Source organism: Papio anubis, chromosome 12 (assembly GCF_008728515.1).
Source record: "Papio anubis isolate 15944 chromosome 12, Panubis1.0, whole genome shotgun sequence".
NCBI lineage: Eukaryota > Metazoa > Chordata > Mammalia > Primates > Cercopithecidae > Papio > Papio anubis.
The window spans coordinates 16,717,000-16,735,191 of NC_044987.1; the positions used below are offsets into that span (position 1 = coordinate 16,717,000).

Genomic DNA, 18,192 nt, shown 5'->3' on the forward strand with positions numbered 1-18,192 from the left:
TTCTCTGTGTCTCAGAAAGGCTGTCATACCAGGAAGTTCAGTGGGCAAGTGCTCAAGGAAGGGAGAGAAGCAGATAAGGATACCAGAGGCGAGCTAAAGTGTTTTTAATTTAAATTCTCCTCCTCCTCAGCCTCCGGAACCTGAAGGTGGCTGCTTGAACCTTTGGATGCAAATGTCGATGCTTAAGAAAACCGGCCACTTCAGCAACAGCCCTTTCCCCAGGAGAAGCCAAGAACTTGTGTGTCCCCCGCCCTCCTATCCCCTCTAACACCATTCCTCCACCTGATGATGCAACTAACACTTGCCTCCCCACTGCAGCCTGCGGTCCTGCCCACCTCCTGTGATGTATCTGTGTGTATGTGTGTGAGTGTGTGTGTTTGCTGACTGGTCTTCGTGGCTACTTGTTCGTGGACGGTATTGTGTTTGTTAGTGAACTGTGGACTTGCTTTCCCGGGCAGGGGCTGAGCCACATGGCCATCTGCTCCTCCCTGCCCCTGTAGCCCTCCATCACCTCCTGCTTCTAGGAGGCTGCTTGTTCCCCGAGACCAGCCCCCTCCCCTGATTTAGGGAAGCGTAGGGTAAGAGCACGGGCAGTGGTCTTCAATTGTCTTGGGACCTGGGAAGGTTTGCAGCACTTTGTCATGATTCTTCATGGACTCCTTTCACTCATTTAACAAAAACCTTGCTTCCTTATCCCACCTGACCCCAGTCTGAAGGTCTCTTAGCAATTGGAGATACAAAGCAAGGAGCTGGTGAGCCCAGCGTTGACTTCAGGCAGGCTATGTCCTTCCATGGTCAATTTCTTCCCTGGGGCTTCCACAAGGAGTCCCCATCTGCCCTGCCCCTTCACAGAGCCCCCGGAGATTCCAGGCCCAGGGCTTCTACTCTGCCCCTGGGGAATGTGTCCCCTGCATATCTTCTCAGCAATAACCCCATGGGCTCTGGGACCCTACCCCTTCCAACCTTCCCTGCTTCTGAGACTTCAATCTACAGCTCAGCTCAGCTCATCCAGACGCAGACTCCAGTCCCTGCCGTTGGGTCTCTGGCAGGCAATAGCTGAAGGACTCCTGTTCCGTTGGGGCCAGCACATTGGGATGCGTGGAGGGAGAGTAGAGGCCTTTGCTTCTCTGCCCACGTCCCCTTAGATGGGCAGCAGAGGCAACTCGCGCATCCTTCGCTCTGCCTGTCGGCAGTCAGAGCGGCAAGCGAGGTGGGTTGGAGACTCGGCAGGCTCCGTGCAGCCCTTGGGAACAGTGAGAGGTTGAAGATCATAACAAGAGTGGGAACTCAACCCAGATCTTGCCCCTCCTGTCCTCTGTGTTCCCGTGGAAACCAACCAAACCGTGCGCTGTGACCCATTGCTGTTCTCTGTATCGTGATCTATCCGCTCAACAACGACAGAAAAAAGGAATAAAATATCCTTTATTTCCTAGTGGCTCAGAGGTGCTTTCCTTTCTGTGAAAGAACTTGAGTGTTTGTAGGGCCTGTGGAACTTAAAGGGCCAGAGGGAGTCTGTCCGTGGTCAGAGGGAGGAAGCAAGGACTGGAGAGCCAGCCAGGCAGGCACAGAGCCCTTCAGCGGCTGTCACTGTTGCCTCCTCCTCGCTTCTCTTCCCTCCCTTTCCTTTTCTTCCTTCACTTTCCTCCTCTCCTGCTCAACCCTTCCTCCCCGCACCTTCCCACCCTTTCTCTTCCTCCCTCCCTCTCTCCCACCTTCCCAGGTCACTGGGCTCAAGCCACATCCCATAGCAGGACCTGTACATTGCACACCATCTTGGAGCAAAAAAGGGAGTCACAATGGCTTCTCCAAGTACTCAGTGACCTGGAGTAAAACATCCTAACATTTCTCTTTGGTCAGTTCTGGGGCCACTACCTAAGGACTTGAAAAGGAAGCCAGGGGTGGTGACTCACACCTGTAATTCCAGCAACTTGAGAGCCTGAAGCAGGAGCATTGCTTGAGGCCAGGAGTTCAAGACCAGCTGTGCAACATGGTGAAATCTTAGCTGGGCATGGTGGCGCACACCTGTGGTCACAGCTACTCGGCAGGCTGAGGCAGGAGGATTGCCTGAGCCCTGGAGTTCCAGGCTGCAGTGAACCATGATTGCACCACTGCACTCCAGCCTAGGCAACAGAATGAGACCTTGTCTCTAAAAAGAAAAAAGGAAGGAAGGGATCAAGGGAGTGACAGGGTGAGTGACGTGCATTATGAAATACTCCTTCCTCTATGGAGCCTTCCTGGGTGTTAGGTAGAATTGAATCCCTTCTTTTTTTTTTTTTTTTTTTTTTTTTTTTGAGACGGAGTTTTGCTTTTGTCACCCAGGCTGGAGTACAGTGGTGTGGTTTCGGCTCACTGCAACCTCTGCCTTCTGGGTTCAAGCGATTCTCCTGCCTCAGCCTCCTGAGCAGCTGGGATTATAGGTGCCCTCCACCGCACCCAGCTAATTTTTATATTTTTAGTAGAGATGGGGTTTCATCGTGTTGGCCAGGCTGGTCTCGAACTCTTAGCCTCAAGTGATCCACCTGCCTCGGCCTCCCAAAGTGTTGGGATTACAAGCGTGAGCCACCACACCCAGCTGAATCCCTTTCTTGTGCCCCAATCACACTTGTTTACTGCCTTTATATTCACACTTTGTACTTGGCATTCAGACTGTGGCGACCAGGCAGGTAATGCCAATATGTGAATATGCTGGGGAGACGATGGGGCATGGTGCCTGCAGTCACCTACAGTGTCCTTCCAAAGACATTCTGACTCAACTTTCTAAAAAGCACTGTTGGCTGAACAAACACAGATGCGGGCAGATTCTGCATGGAGGTTGCCCGTATGCAGCTTCTGCCTCTAGTGTTTTGTGTCTTTATTGATACAAGTCCTGGAGGGCAAGGACTGTGCCTGCTCTACAGAAGCCTGGAACATCTTGGTGTCTCAGAAAAAGAATCAACCCCTGGAACGTCTTAATATCTTCCATCTTGAAGCCAGCACTTAAGGAGTGGAACCCTCTGGGCCCACCTCCTTCCAGCCCTACCTTCTAAGACCCCAGTGAACCTGGCACCTGAAGCTATAGCAGGAGACAGAAGTCAGTGCTCCTTGGGGTTTTGATGGGCCTAGGAACCACCACCTTCCCTGCCCAGTGGCCACACAGGCCCTGAGTCCGCCTGGATTCTGCGAGTTGTTTAGAACCGAAGAACTGCACAGATCCGCTTGCTCGGTGCCTTCTCTACATGTGCTCTTGCTTCTGCCTTCGGTCCCCCAGGCCTTTGGAAAGACTCAGGCTTATGGTGGAGCTCAAGCTCAACCTGTCAACCCAGTGATCATGGTGATTAAAAAATATCTGGTCACAGCTAGACCTGGTAAATGAGCTTATTGTTCAGGAACACTCGTGATACATCAGGGAATTGGCAGGCCTTGCAGCAATTTCAGAGCAAGGCCAGACTGAGACCCTTAGAGGCCCCAGGCATGCAAAGCACTGTGTGTGCTGCCCCCATACATTGTTAAAAACAGAACATTACACTTCAGCATAGGAATAAGGAAGTCCAAGGAGGGGGTTCTCATTTTTCTCATAATAATTAAGAGTAAGGAATGATGGTCAGCATCTCTAGCACATCATCTACAAATGGTTCTCCTTACTTTGCCAGCCTCTAAGCACTCACTTAGTTTTCCTCCTGGTAATCCAGCTATGTTCTGAGATCGGTCAGAGGTACAATAGTGGCTGGTCCAGTTGGGGGTGGAGGAGCTAGGACTTGACCCCAGGCTGTGTGTCCACAGCGCTTGACAGCACATGGCCTCGTCTCCTTCAGAAAGCAGATGCTTGGATGAAGGGACAGTGATCAGATGGCTCCCAAGACTGCACCTGGAGCATGGCTGTCCCTTCAAGACGAACTAGCTGGACCGTGCTCCAAGAAGCCTCCTGTGGGAGTTGAATGGTCTGGAAACAAGACACATGAAGAACAATCGAAGAAATGATGGTCAAAATAGTAATAATTAAAAACAAAAAAAAACAAGAGCAGCTGACATTTATGGAACACTTACTATGTGTTTGTCTGGGGACTTCACACAGATCCACTGGATCAGAGCTCAGAGTGCTATACCTCTCCGTGAGGAGGACCAGGAGTGTCCACTCAGCCTCCAGGCATGTGGCACTGGTTTGTAGCTGTGATTTGGTTTAATGAGGCAAATGTAGCTTGACTGTATAGGAAGGACAGCTGCCATGCTGTGTCATTTCCCAGAAGGGAATCCCGAGTTCCCTGGTCTCAGTGACCTCAGATGTCCCGCACGTTTTGCCTCCCAGTGACTCCCTCCACCCCCCGCCCCCCACCATTCCATTTCGAAGACCTCCATGTCTCTGCATGGAGGTTTTTGCGTTACTTACCCCTACAGCAGGAATAGGTGTCAGTCTGCCTTCTGGGACCCCAGGTGCTGTGGCCCTCCTACCTCTCTGGGTTTTTTTTTTTTTTTTTTGCAAGATGTAGATTAGAACTTGTCCAATTGTTCTTGGAAGAGAGTCAGAGGCAGAGTGCAAGCTGTAGGGAGCAGTGTGAGGGGAGTGCCAGGCGAAGCGCACTCCAAGGTCACTGGACTGTTGGCCCCTTCCTCTGGGAGGAGGGCCTTACCCTGCCTGGAATCATGGGCTTGGCGGGGTGGCTGGGCAAAGCAGGGGTGGGAGAGCACTCCAGCTCTGTCTGGTTCACCCCACCTTGCTCCTGGCTGCTCTGCCTCACCCTGGGCCCAGCGAGAGAAAGGTCAGGTGTGTTTGCCTGAGCCAGGGGAGGAGTTTTGGGAAAACCTGTCTCCAGGCCACAGAGAAGGAATGGCCACCTCTCTCCATTAGTATGATTCATTGCTGTCACAGCTGAGCTCCAGGGGGGCAGACTCAGCCGGCCCAAGCCAACCAGCTGTTGATTTGATGGGGCCAGCCCAGCCCCGGGCCTGGTTGCACAACATTGGAGCACCTGCCAAGGCAATGATGGCAGAGCAGGTGATGCTGTGATCACATGTCCTTAAGGACCTGGGTGGCAGGGACTGGTGGGGAGGGGCCCCCCTGCACTGTCCAGAAGAACAGATTCCTACCTCTGAGCCAGGCTTGGAGGAAGTCTGGTGGAGCCTGAGGCTCAGAACATCCCCGAGGTCCCCTCTGCTCTAACTGTGTGAGCTTGGAAAGACCCCAGCCTCTCTGTCAGTTTCCTTTTCTGAATAATCAAGTCCTTCCTAGCTTTGGGGTAAGCTGGGCCTCCTGCTAGCTGTGTAACCCTGGAAAAGCCACTTAAGCTTCAGTTTCACCACCTGTAAAATAAATGCATCAAAATCTTTTCTGTTATCTCACAGGGTCAAAGTGATACAATGGACATCGAAGCTCCGTGACAATTCTCCGTGTAGCTATTATGCTATTAATGTTGGCATTACTATCCGTTTCCTTGTCTCCTCATTCTCTGATGGCCGGGTTCCTCTTGTCTCTGTTAGACTTGGGTTCACTTTCTGACCTGTTTGCAGACCACCTGCGGTGTCCTCTGTAAGATGGGCATCGCACAGCCTGCCTGGCTGAATTGTTGGGAGGCTCTAAGCAGCAATTTGGAACCATCGAGACCCTGGAATAGGTGGAATTGCTGCCAAGTGTGGAGAGTGAGCACGAGGCTCAGTGCAGGTACAAACATTTAACAGCTTACCCGACCTGAGGCCTCAAGGAGGCCAGGGACTTGGCAATCTGTGCTATAAATGAAGAGAATGGTGACACAGCCACATGCCAGCCATTCAAGCCATGTCAGTGGCATCCGGAAGGTCGTGGAGGGAAGGAAAGAGTAGCCAGGGGTGGGCTTGCTCCACGAGGTCTTCCCGGAGGCGGCGAGCCTCAAGCTGCTTTTCAGAGGTGAGGGCGAGTTTGGTTACCAGGAGGAGAAAACTAAGAAAAGCTGGAAAGAAATGGGCTCTGTGGTAGTTCAAGCCTGGACATGAGTTCTGAGAACAGTCAAGAATGCATTTCTCTCCAGGGTATTCACTGTGGGAGAGGTGGGTCAAATGGGTTTGCCCTTGTCACCACCTGGTGACCTTGACTCTTAGAGTACATTGCCCTTTGGCAGTTCTCAGAACCTCTGTGCACCATGGCTCAGGCCATCTTGAAGCCAACACTTAAGGAATGGACCCTCTGGGGCCCACCTCCTTCCAGCCCTGCCTTATAAGACCCCCGTGACCTGGCACCTGCAACCACAGCAGGAGACAGGAGCCAGCGTTCCTCAGGATTCAGGACCTCTGAGTGGCACGAATGGGGCCTGGGAACTGCCGCTTTCCCTGCCCAGCGGCCACACGGGTTATGCAGCTGAGGACTGACCTGGGCCGGGGGTCATGGCTTCCTAGGCCTTCTGGCTTCTGCTTCATTGCAGCCCTTTCCAGCTGCAAGTCAACACCAGGAGGAACTGATTTGGGGACCTGGAGTTCAAGGCTGTAAACTCCCACAAAGGCCAGAGCCGGCGGAGCTGGAGAGCCCCATTTTGGGAAGCTGGTGGTGAGGGCCTCTGCCTTTGATCGCCAGGGAGACAGAGGTCAGCTGAATTCCAGCCTATTTCCTCCCTGCCCCACCAACCCCGCAATGACCACCCCAAATGACTGCTTTGAGATTTAGGAGTCAGGAGACAAAAGGGAGGCCTGCTTGGGGGAGACAGGGGAGACGGAGGCCTCGCCACTGAGGGCACTGTCTCATCAGCTGTGACAGTGCTGACGCATCCAGGAGTGGGCGCTGCCTCTCCTTACCTCCCAGCATCTCCCAGAGCTTTGGGTCTTGGAGAAAACAGGAGAGCACAGCTGGATGCTCCTTTGTCTCCAGCCTGGAACCATCAGACAAAGGAGGCTTCTTGGTTTTGTGTGGAGATGAAAGGGAGGCTGGAGATGCAGGGTGAGTGGTGGCCAGCAGGGATCATGCCAGGGCAGGGTGCTCCCAGGAGCCTGCTTTAGAGATCACTCCAACTGGGGACTGAGCCAAGGGAAGGGATTGCCATGAGTGTTCTTGTCTTCTGGGGGGACCAGTTCAGAGTAAGGAAAACACAGCCATCATTTTTTAGGACCTTCTCTGGCCAAACGCTCGACCTACCTTGTCTCTGTTCCCACAACAATCCTGCAAGGTAGGTGTTATTACCCCATTTTCCAGGTGGAGAAGATCCAGAGGGGTGCCCTTGCCCAGGGTCAGGCAGTCCTCAGCAAAGTCTCAGGATGAAAGGGGATTTATGTATGGGTGTGTCTGGCCCTCAGGGTGCCTTGCATGGAGATGTCTACGAGGAGAGACCCTCCTGAGCTGAGCTGCTCTCAGGAACATGGGCCACAGGTGGAAGGGCCTCGACCTCTCTGTAGGAGAGCAGGTGTCTCAGAGAGGGGCTCCCTGTCCCAGTGCCAGCTAGGACCCATGACCTGAGCTAGCTGGGGCAGGACAGGAAGGAAGTCTGAGAAGGACTTAAACGTGAGTGAAGCGAGAGGGGTGGGACCTGCTTGACTTAACAAATGCCTGGGTTTCCCCCAAAGAACAAATAGGACAATTTCTGAAAATTGTTGCAGGACTGGAGAAGGAAGGGGAGGTTAAGGGAGAGGAGAGGGGGTGGGGATGGGGTGCAAGAGGAGTGAGAGAGAACCCTCTGAGAGGGACTCTGGGGGAGCTGTCAGCAAGGTGGGGGTTGCTGCCTCTGTGAGGGCAAATCGGGTCTTGTGACTCCTCACAGGACAGGCGACAGCATGGAAGAAGGCTGCCTGAGAAAAGTCCTGGGTCTGCCTGCAGCATGGGAGAAATGATTTCACCTCTGTCCTGTCCCCATTTTTGCCTGATTTTTGCCTGGGACTGATTCATTCACTTTATAAAACTGGGTCCCACGATGTTCTGTTCCAGGCATGGGGGAATGAAGAAACAAACAAAAATCCTTGCTCTTCTGGTGCTTAGATTTTAGTTGGGAGAGGGACAAACAAGATAAGGGAAACACATACCTTAGGTAAGAACAAGTGCCACAGAGGAAAAGCCAGGCTGAGGCGGTGGGTGTGAACATTTTTATACAGAGATGCCCAGAATCGGGGCTTTGGAGAAAGCCCTGAAGCCAGTGTGCACTGAGCAGCAAGCCCTGTGGAGGCTGAGCATATAGGAAGTGGGAACCGCCCGTGCGGAGGTCCCGGAGGGTGAGGGGTGTCAAGAAGGCTGGCATGGCTGGAGCAGAGAGCAGGGCGGGGAGGTCGGGGACCAGCTCAGAGGTGCCTGGAGCCAGATTAAGAAAGGCTTTTTGGCCGGGTGTGGTGCCTTACGCCTGTGGGGGACCACCTGAGGTCAGGAGTTCAAGACCAGCCAACATGGCGAAACCTGGTCTCTACTAAAAATAAAAAATACAAAAATACAAAAATTACTGGGCTTGGTGGCGGCTCCTGTAATCCCAGCTACTTGGGAGGCTGAGGCAGAAGAATCGCTTGAACCCGGAAGGCAGAGGTTGCAGCCAACTGAGATCACGCCGTTGCACTCAAGCCTGGGCAACAAGAGCGAAACTCCATCTAAAAAAAAAAAAAGAAAGAAAAGAAAAGAAGGGCTTCTTTCTGGACACAGACAGATTTTGGCGTATCATCTGAGCCCTCCCTGAGGATTTTGAGCAGGAGAGGGAGCCACTTGTAAAGGGAGGGGTTTGGATGGGATGGCCTTGGTGTCCTTTCTAGTCGGGCCATCAATCACACAGACTCTGAGATAGAGATGCCTTCCTTCGCAACACTGGGGGCGGGCAGGGAACGGAGTGTGTACTGGCAGGGTGGGTGGGGGGGATTTGGCTGAGAGCTCCACTTTTCCGAACCACTTAGAATATGTTTGGACCAGGTACCTCTAAGTCTTACCCAGCCTCGAGGTTTGTAAACTTCTCTATCCCCAGCTCGGGGAATTTCCACTCGGCTGCTCTGGGCTGAGTGGGCAGGTTTCCACTTGGGAGCATGGGACAGGCCCGCCTGCCAGCCGAGCTCTTACCTACCCCAGGGCAGGGCTGGCCCTGCCTCCAGGGTGGTCTGGAGGGAAAGGTGCAGAGAGCCTGGAGTCAGGGCTGTGCTCAGGGACCCCAGCGCCGATCTCAGCCCATCCTGGTAAGAAATAGCACCTCTCTAGACCTCCTGGTCTCCATTTCAGCCCTGTGAGGGCTCCCTGGGATGTCATGAGTCCTCCCCTCAGGACAGGGAGTGTTGCAAAGGAGGGACAGAGAGGCAGGAGTCACAGTGACCAGAGCCCGGTCAGAGGCTGGGGCCAGAGCCAGCCCCTCCCAACCCTGCTTCTCTGTGTCCGCGTTGGGGTGGCCGTGCCAGGGCGGCCACAGGAACCTAAGGGAGACCCTGTGGTCCCAAGTCAGCTACACAGAGACTGCTCACTGCAGCTTAGCTGTGGGCAAGGCCTTGGTGGCCGAGGAACAGCGACTGCCTGGGCAGCGTAGTGGGCTTCCCTGTGTGGTGGGACACCCTGCCTAGTGGGCTGCTGTGCCTGGTGGGGCTCCCTGCGGCTCCCTGCTGGCTCCTGGATCTGACCCTGCCCTAGGCCTAGCAGTGTTGTCTTCTGGCCATTCCCCTCTGATACCAACCAGCAGCCCCCAGAGCCTCATTAGGCTGCTGGTGTCTCCAGCTGAGCCCTCTGAGGTGTGAGAGGTGGGCCTGACATCACAGCTGGGGTGAGTCACTGCGGGCTGAGCGAGCCACTGCGGGCTGAGTGAGGGGTCTCAGCTGCGGAAAGGGCAGGCCACAGGAGCAGCCCCCATCACAGCTCCGGCTCCCAGACCCGCAGCTGCTCCCCATTCTCTGCCAACGACCAGAACGACACAGGAAGCTGGGACCGGTGCCTTAGGTCCCAGGACAGGGTCCTGGAAACCATTCCCACTCCCCCGAGAGACTGCAGCTGGGCCTCCCAGTCTCAGGGGACGCCTAGCTATAGACTGGGTCTTGGGCAGGATACGTCCAGGCAACGGCCCAGCTGGGCTGGAGGACGGAGGTGCAGCGGAGTAACGTTCAGGGGACCCATCCAATGCCCCTGAAGGTCTCCCTCAGCTGCCACCAGCCCAGGGACCTGGGGAAGACTGGGTTCCTTGATTCCTCCTGGCTCCTGTACCCTTTTCGGGCACCCTGGGCCGGCTGCGGCATGGAGCCTCTCGAGGGAGAGGGCCAGGGCTGGGGCTGTGGTTGGCTCTGCTGCATCTGACGGCCTCTCCATCTCCAGGTGCCAGGTGGAGGTCAGAGAATCTCCCCTGGCTTTCACGTGGATCCCTTGCCCCAACCTGCCCTAGCAAGTGGGCACGAGGTAAGGGCTCCCTTGCCAGCCCCTCCTCCCTGCCTGTGTCTCTTCCTGTTTGTGGGCTCACCTGAGGTGCGAAGGGAGGGAGTGCCACTCTCCATCCAGGCCCCGGGCAAGCGGCACCTCCCTGCTCTCCTGCACTCCCGGAGACAGCCAGCAGCTCCTGCTATGGACAGGTGGTACCTGGGTGAGTCCTCTGAACCCCATTCCTCCTCCTGCTCAGGCTCTGACACAGGTGCCAGCCCCGTCCCTTTCAAGTGCACCCACAAGCTCCCCAGAAGTGCAGGAAAGGCAGAAGGGAAGAGAGGCAGAATGTCCCAAAGAGAGCATCTCCGTATGGAGTCGCGGGCCTGCCGTGAAACGTGGCAGAGCATCTCTGAGCTGCGAGGGCAGGGAAGGCAGCTTGTCCAACCACCTCATTTACTTGTCTGTCCATCCGTCCTTCAGAGATGCAGGAACTCAGAAGCCAGACTGCTGGCTTCAAATCTTGGTTCCCCTACTTTCTGGCCATCTGACCTCAGGCAAGTTATTTAACTTTTCTGGCCCTCAGTTTCTTCCTCTATGAAATGGGGTGATAATAATGCCTTCCTTACCTTGTAAGAGTCATTGTGATGATTAAAGAATTAATTTCTGGCCAGGTGCAGTGGCTCATGCCTATAATCCCAGCACTTTGGGAAGCCAAGGTGGGTGGATCATCTGAAGTCAGGAGTTCAAGACCAGCCTGACCAACATGGTGAAACCCCGTCTCTACTAAAAATACAAAATTAGCTGGGCATGGTGGCGCATGCCTGTAATCCCAGCTACTCAGGAGACTGAGGCAGGAGAGTCACTTGAACCAGGGAGGCGGAGGTTGCAGTGAGTCAAGATCACGCCATTGCACTCCAGCCTGGGCAACAATAGCGAAACTCCGTCTCAAAAAAAAAAAAAACAAAAATTAATTTCTGTAAAGTGTTTGAAACGGTGCCTTGCACACAGAGTTTAAAAATGCAACTAGCTTCCAACTATTGTTTCCTATTCATCTATCTATTGATCAATCTATCTTCCCTATCTATCTATCTATCTATCTATCTATCTATCTATCCATCCATGTATAAGTGCCTCCCCAGGCACCTCCTCCCCCTGCAGTGGGAGCCCTTCCATCCACACTGCAGCTCTGCTTGTGACCAGGGTAAATATTACCTGGCACTGTTAATGTTTAATGCCCCCACCTCATCCCCGGCCACCCCGCCGAGGAGCAAAGACAGCAGGAAGAGGCAAGAGGAGACAGTCCATTTGGAAATGATTGGGTTGTCAACAGATAGATAGATAGACAGACAGATAGATAGATAGATAGACAGATAGATAGACAGATGAATTTATTTAACTTCCCACTTATTTTTACACTCTTATTATTCCCGAAGAATCCACGGAGGCTTACAAACATAGACAAAACCCAGTAAGACGACACATTCCTGTATAGTAAAGGGAGCACCTTGTCTTGTGTGGAGACAGCAGTAGCTTTGGTAGCACACCTTCGAGGGTCTGGTCTGGGCTTTCTACCTCCGGTTTGCCATTAACTGTGTGTTTCAGGCAAGTCCCTTCACCTTCCTGCCCTCGGTTTTTCTGGTGTACCCAGTGGGGATCATGACACTGCCCTGGCCACCTCCAGGGACTATTGTGGAAAGCAAAGGAGCAGCCTCAGTTTCTTTATCTGTAAAACGGCGCTAGCAGGAACTAAGTGATGCAGTGCATGCCAAGAACCTGGCGCATGGCCCATCTTCCCCAAACGCTGGCTCTGCTGGGATGTTTGCACAGATATATATTCCTTGGCTCTGGAAGCAGAAGGAAGCTGCACACCTGATCCTCAGGGCCATGACATTCTCTCCAGCTCACTCATTCGTGCCCATTTGCACTGGAGAGTGGCTGGCTTTTCCATATCCCACAGCAAACATTTGCCAAAAGCTAATGCCTGTTATTTCTTCAATCAGCACACATATAACAGTAACAATGATGCCACTCACTGTGTGCCAGGCCCCGGGATACGCTCTTTGCATGCATTATCTCACTTCCCCTCACAACCACCTTAGGAGCTGGGTACTGTGCCCATTTTACAGATGGGGAGACTGAGGCACAGAGAGGTGAAGTAATTGACTGAGACCACTGAAGGCCAGGGTGTGAACTCAAGTGTCAAGCCCTGCCCCTCCTTGGGGAGGATTCATAGATAGAGTGGCTCCCTTCAGCAGGGCTCAAGCACCCCTGGTGGCCGCTGGCCACCGACCTTGGCTGTTTGGTGGGCATTGGGCTTCAGCCTCTTCTGGAGGCCAATTCAATGGACTAGAACTTAACGAGGATTCCACAGTACCCACGACTACCCAGCACAGGAGTCCCGGGGTGAAGGAGGTCACAGTGGAGTCGGGAGGCTGCCTGCGAGGTGTGGAAAGCAGCTGCCTCCTGCAGCAAGAGGCCTGACTGTCATTCTCCACTTCCCCCACACTGGCTGTGTGATCCTGGGCGAGGCCCCCACCTCTCTGTGCCTTAGACACCTGCCTCATCAGTAAAATGGGAAACAAAGCTTAAGGAGATAACAATGAGGAAAGTGCTTGGTAAACCATAAAAGCAGGGGATTCTCCCTGCGATGAAAGTCTTGCCCCGTCCTTAAGGATCCTGCATGCGCCATGGTAAACTGGCGAGGAAACAATCCGAGAGCCAGGCCAAATGGTGGTAGGAGGAAGTACTGGGGCGGCAGGGAAGGAGAAATTAGTTGGGGATGACTGGGGCCCTTCCGACTGAGGTGTGACCTGCAGGGTGCACGTTGATGGATGAATAGGAAGACAGATGAAGCGCCCTTCTGGAGGATCTACTGCTGGTGGGCTTTGGGGGTGCTCCAGGGATGTGGTGGGGGAGCAGTGGGCCAGGCTCCTAGGGACCACTGCAGGAAAGCCTCCAGCGCCACATAAGGAACAGCAGCTGCAGCTGTGGCATCCATGGTGGCTGGTGCGGTGGGCCCTGCCTGGGCTGGGGGCCGTATGGGACCCCTGACACTGCCCCCGGAAGCTCCCAAGTACAGTGTACACTGAAGAGATTGTACATTTTCCACTTTCCTGTTCCCACCGCCCCAGCTGTGGCTTCCCCAGCTGGCAGAACAGCACCACCGATGACCCATCCCAGCCCTTCTCTTTGGAAATTTCCTTTGGGAGGGTTTAGAAACTCAGCCAGCTCCTCCCTGCCCCTGCCTCCCCACGCGCCTCCTCACCCTGCCGCAGAAGCCCCTCCATCCACACTGCTGCTTTTCTTGTGACCAGGGTAAATATTACCTGGCACTGTTAATGTTTAATGCCCCCGCCTCGTCCCCGGCCACCCCGCGGAGGCAGCCAGACACTCTCCAAAAAGCAGAGACAGCAGGAAGAAGGGAGTGGAGACAGCCCATTCAGCTGGGGAAATGACTGGGTTGTCGATGGACGGTGGTGAGTGTGCTGGTGTGTGTGCCCGGGCGTGTGTGAGGCTGGGTGGCTCTGACTGGCCTGCCTTTGCAGGGTCAGCTGGACTCTACCCTTCCCTCTTCTGCCACCTCAGCCTTTCAGAGTACCCAGCCCCACTTCCTGTCGGCCTCCTCTCTAAGAAAATTTGCAACTTAAAAGAGAACCCTGCTTTAACCCCAAAGAAAGATAACTTGAGTGGCAGAACGGCAGCAGATAGAAGATGGAGAGCTGAGCGTCCCTCCTCGGCCTCCTGGCACACACCCGCCCTGAGTTCAATGCATCTTGCTAGACCATCTGAACTTGGGCAGGAGGCAGACGGGGTCCATCTGGCTGGGGAAGGAGCAGGCCCCTCTGGTCAGCCTTCCTAGGCTGGATTTGGGGTGAGAGCCCCCCAAGTTCAAGTCACACACCTCAAAGGCTTCCTGTCACAGGAACTGACTCAGACCTGGAAACCAAGAGGGGCACTTGCTGACAGGTGGGTTTTGAGCCAGATGCAGAAAGGGGAGGGTGCTGGGCAGAGAGGGTCTCGGCAAGTGGTTCAGGGCCAGGTGACCATGGAGGAGGAGGTTTCCTAGGGTGTGTGGTGAAGTCGTGACTTGGGTCTAGCTGTTGCTCTGACACTTTAATCCACATATGATCTTGAACAAGGCCTGAACCTAATCTGGGATGACAGCGCAGACGCTGGGTCCCTCATGGTCTCCCTGAGCACCCAGCACCTCAGGCCCGTCAGGATGGGCACTGACTCTTCCTGGCCTGTCCTTTCCTGGCCCAGGGACTGGCTGCTGGGGACAGCTGGGCTTGCCAGACCCTGAGTCTCACCACTGCCCAGGGGCACAGTTTGCCACAGCCTGGAAGGCGCTGACTTGCGCATTCCTTCCTCCTGGGCTCTACTTCCCTGGTACAAGAAGGGGCTCCAGCAGGCCAGGAAAGAGTAGTGGCCCTCAGATGTGGCAGAAGCGTCCCGGCCAGGCCACCTTCTGGGTGTGCGGGGTAAGTGTACTCGGTTGCAGGGCACCACTGTGAGACCTGCCTGCTGAGCAGCTCCAAATCCGGGGGAGGCCACTGGAGGCAGGGGCAGGAACTTGCCTCTGATGGGCTCCTTCTCTCCTGCCATTGAGAGGCAGCAGAGCAAAGGGCTTATGCACCTCCATTCTCAACCCCCTGCTGCCTGGGTTCAAACCCCAGCTCGACTCCTGACTTGCTCTATAACTGTGGGGGAATTACTTCTCTGTACTTCCATCTTCTTGTGGATTACACCAGAATGACATTGACACCTCATAAGGTTGCCATAATGGTTAGATGAGTTAGGCTCTTGTTAGCTTTTGCCCGGTGCCTGACCAGCACTATATATTAATGTTTCTTAACTAGATCTGCTTCCCCTGAGGATGGTAACGTAGGACAGGAGGTCTGTCTCAGCTATCGTTAGGACTTTGGACAAGTCTACACATTGGGCTCAGCTTCCTCCTTCTGTCTGATAAACTTTAAGGTTCTGTTTTATTTATTCATGCATTTCACAAATACCTGCTAAGCACCTGATAGCCAAATGGTCCTGTGGAGAGAGGCCTCTGGGAGTCTAATGGGAGAGGCCTCTCCTGGCCTTTTCTACCATGGTAGGAATCAAGGAGCAGGAGATCGTCTCCCTTCCAGAGTGGTCAGAGGCCCCCCAGACAGCACAGATCCCCCTCTGACACTCGGTATCTGGGCCCCAGTTGATTGTGTCTGAAGCCACCTAGAGCAGAAGCCTGCTGGCGATGGTTTTAGCAACACTCCGTTCCCAGCCTCCCCTCGCCCGCTTGGACCCTTGGGGGTCCTCTGGGAAGGGAAGGACAGGGAATTCCAGCTGTTCCTGTGGCTGGCCCACCATTGGTGACTCCTCTCATCCTACCTCTGGCTCTCTCCTAGGTGGCAGCCCCAAAGGGGATGTGGACCCATTCTACTATGGTAAGCCTGGGACCCTGTTCACCCTTCCTGAGCCCTCAGGACCCCTCCCACCAAGCAGCGGCCTCTCCCAGTCCCAGGTCCATGCTCTGTGCCCCTTATTTCCCCCCGTGACCACGGGCTGCTGCGGGCGGGCTGCGGGGAAAGATGGCTGCTGGGAGAGACCACCCATCCCACTCTTCTTGCCCTCTCTTTCCCGAGACTATGAGACTGTCCGCAATGGGGGCCTGATCTTCGCCGGGCTGGCCTTCATCGTGGGACTCCTCATCCTCCTCAGTAAGTGGGGTGGCCTCCAGGGAAGGGGTGCTGGCTGGGGCACGTCTATTCTCAAAGCCGCTGAGCAGGCTGGCTTTCCGGAGTCCCCAAGGAAGGGGTGAGCCTCCCCACCACGCACACCCCCTGCAGGATGTGGGAACAGGTGCCCGGTGGGGTGCCAGGCTCTGGGAGCACAGTGTAAGGTTCCCGCTTGCTCAAGTGCACCCTCCAGTGGGCCCGGAAGGAACCTTGGAGGTGAGAGTGAACCTGCGGGGTAACTGGAGGGCCAGGCAGGGGCACTAGGCCCCCCACTGCTAACCATGGTCCCAAACTCATCCGTTAAATAGGGATGATCCCACCTGCCTCACAAGAGGAGGGCTAGCATCCAAAGACACAGCAGTCAGGACAGCGCTCTAAGAATGGTCCAGTGCAGACTCGGAGTGTTCTGGGGGAGACAAGGAGACTTATGTATCCTCAAGCCCCGAGGGGCACACAGCAGGAGCTTAATAACTGCACATTGACTTGTTTTGGTCCAACCCAAAGAAAAACACACAGAAAACACAACCCATGGAAAGAAGATACAGGAAGCACACCTGTGGGCTCTGGAATTCCATGCACTTGTGCCACTGCACCCCACCCGAAGGCTTGGACACAGTCCTGTGGGTCTCCCCATTTTCCCGTGTTGCCCATGGCAGCTCCCGGAGGGCGGTGCGGGGTGGTAGCTGAGCACATAGGCACAGGAGGCAAGTGGCCTAAGCAAGGGGCTCTGCTTTGGACTTGCTGCCATCCTTCTCTAGGTGTTCACCGGGCATCTGTGCTGGGGGCACCATGATGGCCCAGTGTCTGCTGCTGCTCTCGATATGCCAACAGCCCACCATGGATCTGCTCCAGTAAACATTTGCTGACTGACTGACTTAGGTTCTTGAATGCCTGTGATTCAGCCTTACATAAAAAGAAAGAAGGCTGGGCACGGTGGCTCATGCCTATAATGCCGGCATATTAGGAGGCCAAGGCAAGAGGATCTCCTGAGACCAGGAGTTTAAGACCAGCCTGGTCAATACAGTGAGATCCGATCTATAAAAAAAGTTTTTTTAAAAAATCAGCTGGGCATGGTGGCATGTGCCTATAGTCCCAACTACTTGGGAGGCTGAGGCAAGAGGATTGCTTGAGCCCAGGAGTTTGAGGCTGCAGTGAGCTATGCACCACTGCACTCCAGCCTGGGTGACAGAGTAAGACCCTGTCTCAAAAAATAAAATAGAATAAAATAAAATAAAATAAAATAAAATAAAATAAAATGGGACAGTCAAACGTGGCCTCCAAGACTGACCCTGCAGTCTTGACTGGCAGGAGGGAGGTAGGAGAGACTGGAAGAATTTTGAGTCTTCCAGGGTCTCCTTGGAAAACGAGTCCATGGAAACAAATCTCCTTTTCTCTTTTCAAGGCAGAAGATTCCGCTGTGGGGCCAATAAGAAGCGCAGGTGAGCGCTGCCCGGGGTGACCGATGAAGGGCTCCGGGCTGGGGAAGAGGGGTGGGCTGAGGATTTTGTCTCTGCCACTGTGGAGGGGTCCCCAGACTCAGGGATCCCTAGACCCACCCCTCCCCCGGTCCTCTCACCTGTTGCTTTTCCTTCCCCCACCAGACAAATCACTGAAGATGAGCTGTAACAGCAGGTATGCGAGGAGGGCCCGGGGAAGGTGGCGGGAGGGGAGGGCAGGCTTAGGGGCAACCGTGAAGAATTCTGGCTCCTGGACTGGGTAGGGGAGAATTTTAGGGTCACCCACACATCAGCCAGGTGGTCTGTCACCTATGGTGTGTTTCAGATGATTGCCAAGGGCCTGGCGTGCAGTGTGTGCCACAGGAGATCACAGAGGAGCCCTGGAGAAAAGTGAGATGGACAAGGAGGAAATAAAACCCCAACCTCTGCTGCAACCTGCCCAGCCCCAACCTGCCTTTGTCTTCTCAGCCTCGGCAGTGCCACCCACTGCACAGGGGCCAGCTGGGAAGCCAGGCCCTGCCTCTGCTACCTCCCCTTCTTCCCTGGGCTGTAGACCTTTGTCCCCGTCACTGCCAGTGCTTGAGCAGAAGGAAGCTCCAGACTCAATGTGACCCCCAGATGGTATCGCCACCTCCTGCCTCTTGCCACCTCATGCTCATAATAAAGTTAGCGTCAGAGACCGCTGTTCTCTCGCCTGCCTGCCTATCTGCCTCCTCTGTCACCACCAGCCTCTCCAAGTTCAAGTACAAATACAGCCGGGTCTCATTTGTTTTTTCAAGTAATTGTTCAG

General features: G+C 54.5%; 2 protein-coding genes and 1 long non-coding RNA gene across 7 annotated transcripts in view; 2 read left to right on the forward strand and 1 right to left on the reverse strand.

Annotated features, from left to right (window-relative positions):
• LOC101011037 (FXYD domain-containing ion transport regulator 6) overlaps positions 1–1,435 on the forward strand; it is a 39,706-nt gene extending 38,271 nt beyond the window's left edge. For both annotated transcript variants that reach the window (XM_017948986.3, XM_009187375.4), the window contains exon 8: positions 131–1,435. The gene's annotated coding sequence lies outside the window, so the exon portion shown is untranslated. The remainder of the gene's footprint in view (positions 1–130) is intronic.
• A 1,050-nt stretch (positions 1,436–2,485) lies between these two features.
• On the reverse strand, positions 2,486–4,712 carry LOC103877944. The gene is made up of 3 exons (XR_001895197.3): positions 4,364–4,712; positions 4,024–4,144; positions 2,486–3,919 (listed from the first exon to the last, which is right to left on the reverse strand). It is a non-coding gene; the product is annotated as an uncharacterized LOC103877944 (long non-coding RNA).
• Positions 4,713–10,208: 5,496 nt separating this feature from the next.
• FXYD2 (FXYD domain containing ion transport regulator 2) lies at positions 10,209–18,097 on the forward strand. 4 transcript variants are annotated; one of them, XM_021926591.2, is made up of 6 exons: positions 10,209–10,442; positions 15,616–15,654; positions 15,853–15,927; positions 17,348–17,384; positions 17,547–17,577; positions 17,731–18,097. In XM_021926591.2, exons 1-5 carry the CDS (start codon positions 10,424–10,426, stop codon positions 17,569–17,571), a joined length of 195 nt encoding a protein of 64 aa, XP_021782283.1. In that variant the 5' UTR covers positions 10,209–10,423; the 3' UTR covers positions 17,572–17,577; positions 17,731–18,097. The 4 variants fall into 4 exon arrangements, with proteins under 4 accessions (XP_021782283.1, XP_009185637.1, XP_009185634.1 ...); XM_009187373.4 differs by having other exon boundaries at positions 10,222–10,442; positions 17,728–18,097; XM_009187371.4 differs by lacking the exon at positions 10,209–10,442 and adding an exon at positions 13,522–13,698 and having other exon boundaries at positions 17,728–18,097.
• Positions 18,098–18,192: the final 95 nt, after the last annotated feature.